Source organism: Taudactylus pleione, unplaced genomic scaffold (assembly GCF_031769625.1).
Source record: "Taudactylus pleione unplaced genomic scaffold, aTauple2 ptg001774l, whole genome shotgun sequence".
NCBI lineage: Eukaryota > Metazoa > Chordata > Amphibia > Anura > Myobatrachidae > Taudactylus > Taudactylus pleione.
Window position 1 is genome coordinate 412,145 of NW_028286171.1, and position 14,983 is coordinate 427,127.

Consider the following 14,983-nt stretch of genomic DNA (forward strand, 5'->3'; position numbering starts at 1 on the left):
TAGCCCAGCCCTAACCGCAGCCCAGCCCAACTCTACCCGCAGCCCAGCCCCAACCACAGCCCAGCCCCGACCGCAGGCCATCCCTAACCAAAGGCCAACCCTAACCGCTGGCCAGCAATAACCAAAGGCCCAGCCCAACTCTAAACGCAGCACAGCCCTAACCACAGGCCCAGCCCAACCCTAACTGCAGCCCAACCCTCAGCCCTAACCCCTGCCCTACCTGCAGCCGAGCCCAACCCTAACCGCAGCCCAAACCAACCATAACCGCAGCCAAACCCTAACTGCAGCCCTAACCACTGCCCAACCCTACCCACAGCCTGACCCAACCATAACCGAAGCCAAACCCTAACCGCAGCCCAACCCTACCCCCAGCCCTAACCGCTGCCCAACCCTACCAGCAGCCCAGCCCTAACCACAGGCCCAGCCCAACCCGAACCACAGCCCAACCCCACCCCAATCCTAACCGCAGCCCAGCCCTACCCGCAGCCAAACCCCACCCACTCTACCCGCAGCCCAGCCCCAACCGCAGCCCAACCCTACCCCCAGCCCTAACTGCTGTCCACCCTACCCGCAGCCCAGTCCTAACCACAGCCCAACCCTAACCACAGCCCAGCCCTACCCGCAGCCCAACCCTACCCCCAGCTCTAACTGCTGTCCACCCTACCCGCAGCCCAGTCCTAACCACAGCCCAACCCAAACCACAGCCCAGCCCTACCCACAGCCCAGCCCTACCTGCAGGAAAACCCCACCCCCACTCTACCCGCAGCCCAGTCCCAACCGCAGCCCAACCCTACCCCCAGCCCCAACTGCTGTCCAAACCTACCCGCAGCCCAGTCCTAACCACAGGCCCAGCCTAACCCTAACCACAGCCCAACCCCACCCCCAGCCCCACCCTAACCACAGCCCAGCCCTACCCGCAGCCAAACCCCACCCCCACTCTACCCGCAGCCCAGCCCCAACCGCAGCCCATCCCTACCCCCCGCCCTAACTGCTGTCCAACTCTACCTGCAGCCCAGTCCTAACCACAGGCCCAGCCTAACCCTAACCACAGCCCAACCCTAACCACAGCCCAGCCCTACCCGCAGCCAAACCCCACCCCCAGCCCAACTCTACCCGCAGCCCAGCCCCAACCGCAGCCCAACCTTACCCGCAGGCCATTCCAACCATAACCGCAGCCCAGCCCTAACCGCAGCCCAGCCCTACCCGCAGCCAAACCCCACCCCCAGCCCAACTCTACCCGCAGCCCAGCCCCAACCGCAGCCCAACCTTACCCGCAGGTCAGTCCAACCATAACCGCAGCCCAGCCCTAACCACAGCCCAACCCTAACCACAGCCCAGCCCTACCCGCAGCCAAACCCCATCCCCAGCCCAACTCTACCCGCAGCCCAGCCCCAACCGCAGCCCAACCTTACCCGCAGGCCAGTCCAACCATAACCGCAGCCCAGCCCTAACCACAGCACAGCCCTAACCACAGTCCAGCCCTAAAACTGTGGAATGGAAAAACAGCTGTAACATTCACAATTTTGACATTTTGTCATTGTCAACATGTTGAAAGTCAACATTCAGACCATGTCGATATTCTGGTGTTTAAAAAGTACCATAGGGAACGTTACAAAATCTGCAAGGTCAAAAGCCAAGAAGAAAACCTTGCACGGAGCTTCCTTTGTACACTCCGTATACTCCCATCACTCACAGACATATATACAGGAGATGAGGAAACAGGAACAACTGGCCGTGTGCTACAAGGAAAGTGAGACGCAAGATTAAAGTCACAGAAAAGCCATAAGTTTATTTTCCATGCAGATGACAGGTCCTGGGCTATTCCGCGCTGATAGACAGGAAAAGGAAGCTTTTCACCAGACCTTCATCCTGCCTGGACCTCAATGAGAGGTCAGATACACTCACCTACATCAATCAGGAGAAGGCAGACACTGGACTCTTTGTCTATATTGCAACCGATAGGTCTCATAAATGGGAGTGGAAACATAAAGCGAAACTAATGCAGATATAAACAACGCGTGTAACCCTCTGAGCGCAGGAAGGATCTCCGACAATATGACAAGTATAAGAATGAAACAGTAACTTTTCCATGAAATCCTGAAGAGTTTTGTTTAAGGATAGTTACTGGATGTGCATGTGATGCTTATAGACCTATATATATATATATATATATATATATATATATATAGAGAGAGAGAGAGAGAGATATATATATATATATATAGAGAGAGATATATATATATATATAGAGATATATATATATATATATATAAATATATAGATATATATATATATATATATATGTCTTCTGCAAAAAAAATTCCATTTGTACAAAAAATAAAAGGCAAGCAGCTACATTACATTCCAGGGCCGGAAGGAGGGCGTGCAAGCGATGCTGCCGCCAAGGGCGCAGGGCCGAGGCTAATAATGATAGGAAGATGCTAAACATACCCACAGCATTACCTACAGCTATGTGACTGCGTCAGAAACCACTAAACCCATGCACGGGACTGTTCTGGAACGCGGTCCTGCAACAGACGCTTCACGTGGAAATCATCTGACACATCTAGAGCGGGATGTACTAAGCATCGTGTCCAGGATGCGGTACATCCCGTCTGTCTTCGGGTACATACCGTGGTTGATTACCACAGTATGTACTTTGAATATCGCAAAGGACAGGTCTCCCGATAAGAGTTGTCCTTTGCGATCCCTCCTGAGAGAGACACTTCTAGGTTTAACTCTTAGAAGTCCCTCTGGCGTCCGTCTGTGCATGCGCAGAAGGTCGCGGGGGAGATGGGAGGGATCCCGAAAAGAAGCCCATAGGCTTCATTTGGGTAAGGTCACCTGAAGTTGGCGTTACCCACCGGGACGAAGCACCGGAATGCGATAAACATTACCGCATTTTCCCCTTTAGTACATTCCACCCTTAATGTCCTAATACAGACAAAAATATCTAGAGTAAAGTGCGTTACTCACATCAACGATGTACAGTAACTGCTGACTGACCGACCTGGCGATATTCCTAATGATTGTACATATACGCTAAATAATCATCATTCCTATCCGAACGATACGTCTGTTCAGAGGATTAGGAGCCAACAATCATGTCAGATTGTCCGTACAAGCGACACATTAATAACTACATATGTTTCAGATATAGCTCATCTGCAGACCAGCACAGCCGATGCCATATATATATATATATATATATATATATATATATATCTCCATCCGCAGAAGACGTCTCTGAAATGAATTGGGTGCTCACACTGGAAGATGGAGCTGATCAGCTTTACGCACAATATATTGTCTCTGTGCAGAGGTTCCCAAACGCGCTCCTCAAGGCTCCCCAACAGCTCAGGTGTTAGAGAGATCCATGGCTGAGCACAGGTGGCTTAATTAGTACCTCAGTCAATTTTATTTAACCACCTGTGCTCAACCATGGATATCATTCATACCTGAACTGTTGGGGCGCATCTGGGAACCCTTGGGGTACTGTGTACTTAGCATTAGTCTCTTCTGCTCTGACCTTGTGTCACACAAAACTTACACAATGTCTACCTGAAAGCCGACATTTTGTTCTTATAAAAGTTTCTACCTTTACAACTTCAATCTGATTTTCCCAGAACGTTCTCCTATAACTCAGCTTGTCCGTTTGATAAATGATCATGTGCAGCAGACTTAGATGGCTGCCACAGCAAAACAAATCACTCAGGGAAGCAGAGAACCTGATGTCTGAGAGAGAGCCAGTCAGTCACGTAGCACCTCAGTGGTCAAGTGATCGCAGAGGAAAGATGGAGACTGGCCTCTTGAAAACAGGGGCATTTCAAATCCTATCTGCCCCCTGTATTTCTATCCTAGGCTGTCATGGGTAACATAACTTGGATACACGTTAAATATTAATGATGCCGCCGCATGATCCTTCCACGTGGCCAATACCAAGTCCTCCTCCTTAGCTGAATAAATGAGCAGATGACGATAGAGCCGAACATAGTGAGATGTAACAGTCAGTGATACAATTCTCTGTCTGCTCTGTAGACTGTTCCACCCTTAGTAAGATCTTGCTTAGGCCTAGACAGGTTACGTGTTCTGTACATGCCCAGGAAATGAAGACACAATGTGGACCCGTTAGGTGCAGTGATCTGTGCAGAAATCACAGGTAATGGCAAAATATCCAAATCAAAGGGGACATACAGTATGATGTGCAACACACTAGTATAACACAAACGACAATATATATACTCTTCCCTAGGAAGTAGGTCTCCACTTATCTCACAGCAATCTGTAATTTGTGAACCACGAGAATTATTTTCAATATACATATGAAGAGATGAAAACATGGCAGGCATGGCGTAATACTTCACACGCAATTTATTGTTTCCCAACATATGAACAATATATAACACAAATGGTAATAAATAGCAGATTCAATAATGAATAGTGTGGAGTTTACCAGATGTCTAACATAAAAGCCTGTAGATGGTATATAGATGGAGACTCCGGAACCTTACTGTGGCCTTTTCTGTAACAGAAGTCTGGATGTACTTCACACTGGTGCTAAGGTCGTTCTCCTGTCACCAGATGCCGGCGATCCAGACCTCTGTTACAGGCACCAAGCTGGCTGGTGGTGGTTCCATAATGGTTAGGGGTGTGGTCAAGTGACATGGGTTGGGTCAACTGGTCCAACGGTACACGTCAGTGACCGGTAACCACTATGTTGCATTGCTTGATGACCATTTGCAGCACTTCATGGATTAATGTACATCCACAATTAATGGAGTGTGTGAGAGTGTGTGCATGTGTGTGTGTGTGTGTGCATGTGAGAGTGTGTGTGCATGTGTGTGTGTGAGCGAGTGAGTGTGTGTGAGAGAGTGAGTGTTTGTGTGATAGTGTGTGTGTGTGTGGTGAGTGTGTGTGCATGTGAGAGAGTGAGTGTGTGTGTGAGTAACAATGAGAGTGTATGTGAGTGACACTGAGTGTGAGTGAGTGTGTGTGTGTGAATGTGAGAGTGACACTGAGTGTGTGAAAGAGTGTTTGTGTGACAGTGTGTGTGTGAGTGTCACTGTGTAGGTGTGTGTGAGTGACACCGAGTGTGTGTGTGAGAGAGAGTGAGAGTGTGCACACATTTCCTCTATACTCTGAAGTAACCACAACAATGCAGCGAGCTGTAAGAATGGGGATAAAGGTTTGGGAACACATTGTAGTCTCTCTCACAGCTGTCAGTGCATCCATACAGTACAGTACATGATGCAGCTGACAGTGCAGCCCTACAGTACAGTATATGACGCAGCTGACAGTGCAGCCCTACAGTACAGTACATGATGCAGCTGACAGTGCAGCCCTACAGTACAGTATATGACGCAGCTGACAGTGCAGCCCTACAGTACAGTACATGATGCAGCTGACAGTGCAGCCCTACAGTACAGTACATGAAGCAGCTGACAGTGCAGCCCTACAGTACATGAAGCAGCTGACAGTGCAGCCCTACAGTACAGTACATGATGCAGCTGACAGTGCAGCCCTACAGTACAGTACATGAAGCAGCTGTCAGTGCAGCCCTACAGTACAGTACATGATACAGCTGTCAGTGCAGCCCTACAGTACAGTAGATGAAGTAGCTGACAGTGCAGCCCTACAGTACAGTACATGAAGCAGCTGTCAGTGCAGCCCTACAATACAGTACATGAAGCAGCTGACAGTGCAGCCCTACAGTACAGTAGATGAAGCAGTTGACAGCGCAGCCCTCCAGTACAGTACATGATGCAGCTGACAGTGTAGCCCTACAGAACAGTAGATGAAGCAGTTAACTGCGCAGCCCTACAGTAGAGTACATGAAGCAACTGACAGTGCAGCCCTAAAGTACATGATGCAGCTGACAGTGTAGACCTACAGTACAGTAGACGAAGCAGCTGACAGTGCAGCCCTACAGTACAGTACATGAAGCAGCTGACAGTGTAGCCCTACAGTACAGTACATGAAGCAGCTGATAGTGCAGGCCTACAATACAGTATATGAAGGAGCTGTCAGTGCATCCCTACAATACAGTACATGAAGCAGCTGACAGTGCAGCCCTACAGTACAGTACATGAAGCAGCTGACAGCGCAGCCCTACAGTACAGTACATGAAGCAGCTGTCAGTGCAGCCCTACAGTACAGTACATGATGCAGCTGACATTGCAGCCCTACAGTACAGTATACGAAGCAGCTGTCAGTGCAGCCCTACAGTACATGAAGCAGCTGACAGTGCAGCCCTACAGTACAGTACATGATGCAGCTGACAGTGCAGCCCTACAGTACAGTACATGAAGCAGCTGACAGTGCAGCCCTACAGTACAGTACATGATACAGCTGTCACTGCAGCCCTACAGTACAGTACATGATACAGCTGTCAGTGCAGCCCTACAGTACAGTACATGATACAGCTGTCAGTGCAGCCCTACAGTACAGTACATGATACAGCTGTCAGTGCAGCCCTACAGTACAGTACATGAAGCAGCTGGCAGTGCAGCCCTACAGTACAGTACATGAAGCAGCTGACAGTGCAGCCCTACAGTACAGTACATGAAGCAGCTGACAGTGCAGCTCTACAGTACAGTACATGAAGCAGCTGACAGTGCAGCCCTACAGTACAGTACATGAAGCAGCTGACAGTGCAGCCCTACAGTACAGTACATGAAGGAGCTGTCAGTACAGCCCTACAGTACAGTATATGAAGGAGCTGTCAGTGCATCCCTACAGTACAGTAGATGAAGCAGTTGACAGCGCAGCCCTACAGTACAGTACATGAAGCAACTGACAGTGCAGCCCTAAAGTACATGATGCAGCTGACAGTGCAGCCCTACAGTACAGTACATGAAGCAGCTGACAGTGCAGCCCTACAGTACAGTAGATGAAGCAGTTGACAGCGCAGCCCTCCAGTACAGTACAAGAAGCAACTGACAGTGCAGCCCTAAAGTACATGATACAGCTGACAGTGCAGCCCTACAGTATAGTATATGAAGGAGCTGTCAGTGCAGCCCTACAGTACAGCACATGATGCAGCTGACAGTGCAGCCCTACAGTACAGTACATGATGCAGCTGACAGTGTAGCCCTACAGTACAGTAGACAAAGCAGCTGACAGTGCAGCCCTACAGTACAGTACATGAAGCAGCTGACAGTGCAGCCCTACAATACAGTACATGAAGCAGCTGACAGTGCAGGCCTACAATACAGTATATGAAGGAGCTGACAGTGCAGCCCTACAGTACAGTACATGAAGCAGCTGTCAGTGCATCCCTACAATACAGTACATGAAGCAGCTGACAGTGCAGCCCTACACTACAGTACATGAAGCAGCTGACAGTGCAGCCCTACAGTACAGTACATTAAGGAGCTGTCAGTACAGCCCTACAGTACAGTATATGAAGGAGCTGTCAGTGCATCCCTACAATACAGTACATGAAGCAGCTGACAGTGCAGCCCTACAGTACAGTACATGAAGCAGCTGTCAGTGCATCCCTACAGTACATGAAGCAGCTGACAGTGTAGCCCTACAGTACAGTACATGAAGCCGCTGTCAGTGCATCCCCACAGTACAGTACATGAAGCAGCTGACAGTGCAGCCCTACAGTACAGTACATGAAGCAGCTGACAGTGCAGCCCTACAGTACAGTATATGATGCAGCTGACAGTGCAGCTCTACAGTACAGTACATGAAGCAGCAGTCAGTGCATCCCTACAGTACAGTACATGAAGCAGCAGTCAGTGCATCCCTACAGTACAGTATATGAATGAGCTGTCAGTGCAGCCCTACAGTACAGTATAAGAAGGAGCTGTCAGTGTAGCCCTACAGTACAGTATATCAAGCAGCTGACAGTGTAGCCCCACAGTACATGAAGCAGCTGACAGTCCAGCCCTACAGTAGAGAATATGAAGCAGCTGAAAGTGAAGCCCTACAGTACAGTATATGATGCAGCTGACAGTGTAGCCCTACAATACAGTATATGATGCAGCTGTCAGTGCAGCCCTACAGTACAGTACATGATGCAGCTGACAGTGCAGCCCTACAGTACATTATATGAAGCAGCTGACAGTGCAGCCCTACAGTACAGTATATGATGCAGCTGACAGTGCAGCCCTACAGTACAGTATATGATGCAGCTGACAGTGCAGCCCTACAGTACAGTATATGATGCAGCTGACAGTGCAGCCCTACAGTACAGTACATGAAGGAGCTGACAGTGCAGCCCTACAGTACAGTATATGAAGCAGCTGACAGTGCAGCCCTACAGTACAGTATATGATGCAGCTGACAGTGCAGCCCTACAGTACAGTATATGATGCAGCTGACAGTGCAGCCCTACAGTACAGTATATGATGCAGCTGACAGTGGAGCCCTACAGTACAGTACATGAAGGAGCTGACAGTGCAGACCTACAGTACAGTATATGATGCAGCTGACAGTGCAGCCCTACAGTACAGTACATGAAGGAGCTGACAGTGCAGCCCTACAGTACAGTACATGATGCAGCTGACAGTGCAGCCCTACAGTACAGTACATGAAGGAGCTGACAGTGCTGGGGGAAAATATTCATGTCTGTAAAATGGTTTCCAGTGTAAAAAATGTGCTATAATTACAGAACATCTCTGGTCTTATTAGAAATTGCACAAAGTGTTTACTGAATCCATCTGAGTAATCCAATAACAGCGACAAGCTGGGCCTCACATTCATCATGCTGGGATGGAATCAGCATGGCACTTTACCTCCGTGCGCCTGTTAAATCCTGCCGGGTTAAACTTTATGACTTGTCATGGTGGTTTTAAATCATCCATACATTTTCTCTACAGTTACATATATTCATGGGCCGCTCAATAAATCAGGAGCTGTGCCATATCATGACAAAATCACATCCCATAGCATATGATGTCACCGGGGGTTGAAAATGAAATTTCATGGGCGGATAGTAGATCATTGCTGATTCTGATACAGTGTAAGCTGGCGTCTCACAGAGACACGGCCAGAATGCTAATAAACAGCGTAAAGTCTATTCCAGGTTATGGACATTACCAGTTCACGGGGTAGGAAGGCCTCCTCCTGCCGGGCCACCAACAGAGAAACCGTCTCGCCCAGTTTGGTGCTCCGAAGCATGACCACCAGTTCCTCCTGGGTTTTACCAGCAATTACAATGCCATTAACCTACGTATAGAAAGAAGACTTAGATATGGAAGTTATATTACATGTATGTGACTGTACAGGAACAATGACTATATAGTAATACAATATTTGCCATAATAAAATTTCTACAATATTTATGTTTGGAATAGTATTATTTATACTGATAATATGATAGGAAATAGTGATAGGTTTGCAGCTGCATTTAGATGGAATCACAGTATGTATAATAATACAGCTGATGGTTTGTAAGCCTGGGGACGGATATTGGCGTGGGCTGGTGCATGCCGCTTGCACCGACCAGTCTATAAGTTGGTTATTTAGAGGCCAATTGTGCCACTAGGCATGAAATATGAATCATTTTGGGCATCATTTCCAGGTTATACAAAGTACAATACAGCGATGTGAATAACCAGAATTAGTAACGAAATCTCCCTGCTCCCATTGGACAATGGTGATTACTAATAGACACAAAAACAAACTTATAACAGGTTTGTTATTCCTTTGATTATGAAACAATAGGAAAAAGGAATAAACTTAGTTCTAACACCCAAGGTGGCGACGGCCGATGTCAGCCAACATACTGCAGGTTACTATGTTTCTTCTACTTGTAATGTGCCCCAGATGTATTTCTAAAAATACATGTACAACACAAATGTGCATCAACATGTATAGAGCTATATCCTACTCACAACGTACCTACAGCCTTACTCCTATTATGTACTGTACACCCCTCCTTGTGACATACTGCTATATCCTACTCACACTGTACCTACAGCCTTACTCCTATTATGTACTGTACACCCCTCCTTGTGACATACTGCTATATCCTACTCACACTGTACCTACAGCCTTACTCCTATTATGTATTGTACACCCCTCCTTGTGACATACTACTATATCCTACTCACACTGTACCTACAGCCTTACTCCTATTATGTATTGTACACCCCTCCTTGTGACATACTACTCTATCCTACTCACACTGTACCCACAGCCTTACTCCTATTATGTACTGTACATCCCTCCTTGTGACATACTGCTATATCCTACTCACACTGTACCTACAGCCTTACTCCTATTATGTACTGTACATCCCTCCTTGTGACATACTGCTATATCCTACTCACACCGTACCTATAGACTTACTCCTATTATGTACTGTACATCCCTCCTTGTGACATACTGCTATATCCTACTCACACTGTACCTACAGCCTTACTCCTATTATGTACTGTACACTCCTCCTTGTGACATACTACTATATCCTACTCACACTGTACCTACAGCCTTACTCCTATTATGTACTGTACACCCCTCCTTGTGACATACTGCTATATCCTACTCACACAGTACCCACAGCCTTACTCCTATTATGTACTGTACATCCCTCCTTGTGACATACTGCTATATCCTACTCACACTGTACCTACAGCCTTACTCCTATTATGTACTGTACATCCCTCCTTGTGACATACTGCTATATCCTACTCACACTGTACCTACAGCCTTACTCCTATTATGTACTGTACACCCCTCCTTGTGACATACTGCTATATCCTACTCACACAGTACCCACAGCCTTACTCCTATTATGTACTGTACATCCCTCCTTGTGACTTGCTGCTATATCTTACTCACACTATCTACAGACTTACTCCTATTATGCACTGTACACCCCTCCTTGTGACATACTGCTATATCCTACTCACACTGTACCCACAGCCTTACTCCTATTATGTACAGTACATCCCTCCTTGTGACATACTGCTATATCCTACTCACACTGTACCTAGAGCCTTACTCCTATTATGTACTGTACATCCCTCCTTGTGACATACTGCTATATCCTACTCACACTGTACCCACAGCCTTACTCCTATTATGTACTGTACACCCCTCCTTGTGACATACTGCTATATCCTACTCACACTGTATCTACAGCCTTACTCCTATTATGTACTGTACATCCCTGATTGAGACAGACTGCTATATCTTACTCGCACTGTACCCACAGCCTTACTCCTATTATATACTGTACATCCCTCCTTGTGACCTACTGCTATATCCTACTCACACTGTATCTACAGCCTTACTCCTATTATGTACTGTACATCCCTCGTTGTGACTTGCTGCTATATCTTACTCACACTGTACCTAGAGCCTTACTCCTATTATGTACTGTACCATCCCTCCTTGTGACATACTGCTATATCCTACTCAAACTGTATCTACAGCCTTACTCCTATTATGCACTCTACACCCCTCCTTGTGACATACTGCTATATCCTACTCACACCGTACCTATAGACTTACTCCTATTATGCACTGCACATCCCTCCTTGTGACATACTGCTATATCCTACTCACACTGTATCTACAGCCTTACTCCTATTATGTACTGTACATCCCTCCTTGTGACATACTGCTATATCCTACTCACACTGTACCTACAGCCTTACTCCTATTATGTACTGTACACCCCTCCTTGTGACATACTGCTATATCCTACTCACACTGTACCTACAGCCTTACTCCTATTATGTACTGTATATAACTCCTTGTGACATACTGCTATATCCTACTCACACTGTACCCACAGCCTTACTCCTATTATGTACTGTACATCCCTCCTTGTGACATACTGCTATATCCTACTCACACTGTATCTACAGCCTTACTCCTATTATGTACTGTACATCCCTCCTTGTCACATGCTGCAATATCTTACTCGCACTGTATCTACAGCCTTACTCGTATTATGTACTGTAAACCCCTCCTTGTGACATACTGCTATATCCTACTCACACTGTATCTACAGCCTTACTCGTATTATGTACTGTACACCCCTCCTTGTGACATACTGCAATATCCTACTCGCACTGTATCTACAGCCTTACTCCTATTATGTACTGTACATCCCTCCTTGTGACATACTGCAATATCTTACTCGCACTGTATCTACAGCCTTACTCGTATTATGTACTGTAAACCCCTCCTTGTGACATACTGCTATATCCTACTCACACTGTACCTACAGCCTTACTCCTATTATGTACTGTACACCCCTCCTTGTGACATACTGCTATATCCTACTTATACTGTATCTACAGCCTTACTCCTATTATGTACTGTACATCCCTCCTTGTGACATACTGCTATATCCTACTTATACTGTATCTACAGCCTTTCTCCTATTATTTACTGTACACCCCTCCTTGTGACATACTGCTATATCCTACTTATACTGTATCTACAGCCTTACTCCTATTATGTACTGTACATCCCTCCTTGTGACATACTGCTATATCCTACTTATACTGTAACTACAGCCTTACTCCTATTATGTACTGTACACCCCTCCTTGTGACATACTGCTTTATCCTACTCACACTATATCTACAGCCCTACTCCTATTATGCACTGTACATCCCTCCTTGTGACATACTGCTATATCCTACTCACACTATCTACAGCCCTACTCCTATTATGCACTGTACATCCCTCCTTGTGACATACTGCTATATCCTACTCACACTATCTACAGACTTACTCCTATTATGCACTGTACACCCCTCCTTGTGACATACTGCTATATCCTACTCACACTGTATCTACAGCCTTACTCCTATTATGTACTGTACACCCCTCCTTGTGACATACTGCTATATCCTACTCACACTGTACCTACAGCCTTACTCCTATTATGTACTGTACACCCCTCCTTGTGACATACTGCTATATCCTACTCACACTGTACCTACAGCCTTACTCCTATTATGTACTGTACACCCCTCCTTGTGACATACTGCTATATCCTACTCACACTGTATCTACAGCCTTACTCCTATTATGTACTGTACACCCCTCCTTGTGACATACTGCTATATCCTACTCACACTGTACCTACAGCCTTACTCCTATTATGTACTGTACACCCCTCCTTGCGACATACTGCTATATCCTACTCACACTGTACTACAGCCTTACTCCTATTATGTACTGTACATCCCTCCTTGTGACATACTACTATATCCTACTCACACTGTACCTACAGCCTTACTCCTATTATGTACTGTACACCCCTCCTTGTGACATACTGCTATATCCTACTCACACTGTACCTACAGCCTTACTCCTATTATGTACTGTACACCCCTCCTTGTGACATACTGCTATATCCTACTCACACTGTACCTACAGCCTTACTCCTATTTTGTACTGTACACCCCTCCTTGTGACATACTGCTATATCCTACTCACACTGTACCTACAGCCTTACTCCTATTATGTACTGTACACCCCTCCTTGTGACATACTGCTATATCCTACTCACACTGTATCTACAGCCTTACTCCTATTATGTACTGTACACCCCTCCTTGTGACATACTGCTATATCCTACTCACACTGTACCTACAGCCTTACTCCTATTATGTACTGTACACCCCTCCTTGCGACATACTGCTATATCCTACTCACACTGTACCTACAGCCTTACTCCTATTATGTACTGTACATCCCTCCTTGCGACATACTGCTATATCCTACTCACACTGTACCTACAGCCTTACTCCTATTATGTACTGTACACCCCTCCTTGTGACATACTGCTATATCCTACTCACACTGTACCTACAGCCTTACTCTTATTATGTACTGTACACCCCTCCTTGTGACATACTGCTATATCCTACTCACACTATATCTACAGCCTTACTCCTATTATGTACTGTACACCCCTCCTTGTGACATACTGCTATATCCTACTCACACTGTACCTACAGCCTTACTCCTATTATGTACTGTACACCCCTCCTTGTGACATACTGCTATATCCTACTCACACTATATCTACAGCCTTACTCCTATTATGTACTGTACACCCCTCCTTGTGACATACTGCTATATCCTACTCACACTGTACCTACAGCCTTACTCCTATTATGTACTGTACACCCCTCCTTGCGACATACTGCTATATCCTACTCACACTGTACTACAGCCTTACTCCTATTATGTACTGTACATCCCTCCTTGTGACATACTACTATATCCTACTCACACTGTACCTACAGCCTTACTCCTATTATGTACTGTACACCCCTCCTTGCGACATACTGCTATATCCTACTCACACTGTACTACAGCCTTACTCCTATTATGTACTGTACACCCCTCCTTGTGACATACTGCTATATCCTACTCACACTGTACCTACAGCCTTACTCCTATTATGTACTGTACACCCCTCCTTGTGACATACTGCTATATCCTACTCACACTGTACCTACAGCCTTACTCCTATTTTGTACTGTACACCCCTCCTTGTGACATACTGCTATATCCTACTCACACTGTACTACAGCCTTACTCCTATTATGTACTGTACATCCCTCCTTGTGACATACTACTATATCCTACTCACACTGTACCTACAGCCTTACTCCTATTATGTACTGTACACCCCTCCTTGCGACATACTGCTATATCCTACTCACACTGTACTACAGCCTTACTCCTATTATGTACTGTACACCCCTCCTTGCGACATACTGCTATATCCTACTCACACTGTACCTACAGCCTTACTCCTATTATGTACTGTACACCCCTCCTTGTGACATACTGCTATATCCTACTCACACTGTACCTACAGCCTTACTCCTATTTTGTACTGTACACCCCTCCTTGTGACATACTGCTATATCCTACTCACACTGTATCTACAGCCTTACTCCTATTATGTACTGTACACCCCTCCTTGTGACATACTGCTATATCCTACTCACACTGTACCTACAACCTTACTCCTATTATGTACTGTACA

At 46.3% G+C, this 14,983-nt stretch overlaps 1 protein-coding gene across 1 annotated transcript in view; it reads right to left on the reverse strand.

Annotated features, from left to right (window-relative positions):
- The window catches only part of LOC148439462 (partitioning defective 3 homolog B-like), a gene marked incomplete at its 3' end in the record, with an annotated part of 417,659 nt that overhangs the window by 298,422 nt on the left and 104,254 nt on the right, over positions 1-14,983 (reverse strand). The window contains exon 9 of the mRNA XM_088464716.1: positions 9,049-9,177. Within this exon, the coding sequence (XP_088320842.1) occupies positions 9,049-9,177 (129 nt within the window). The remainder of the gene's footprint in view (positions 1-9,048; positions 9,178-14,983) is intronic.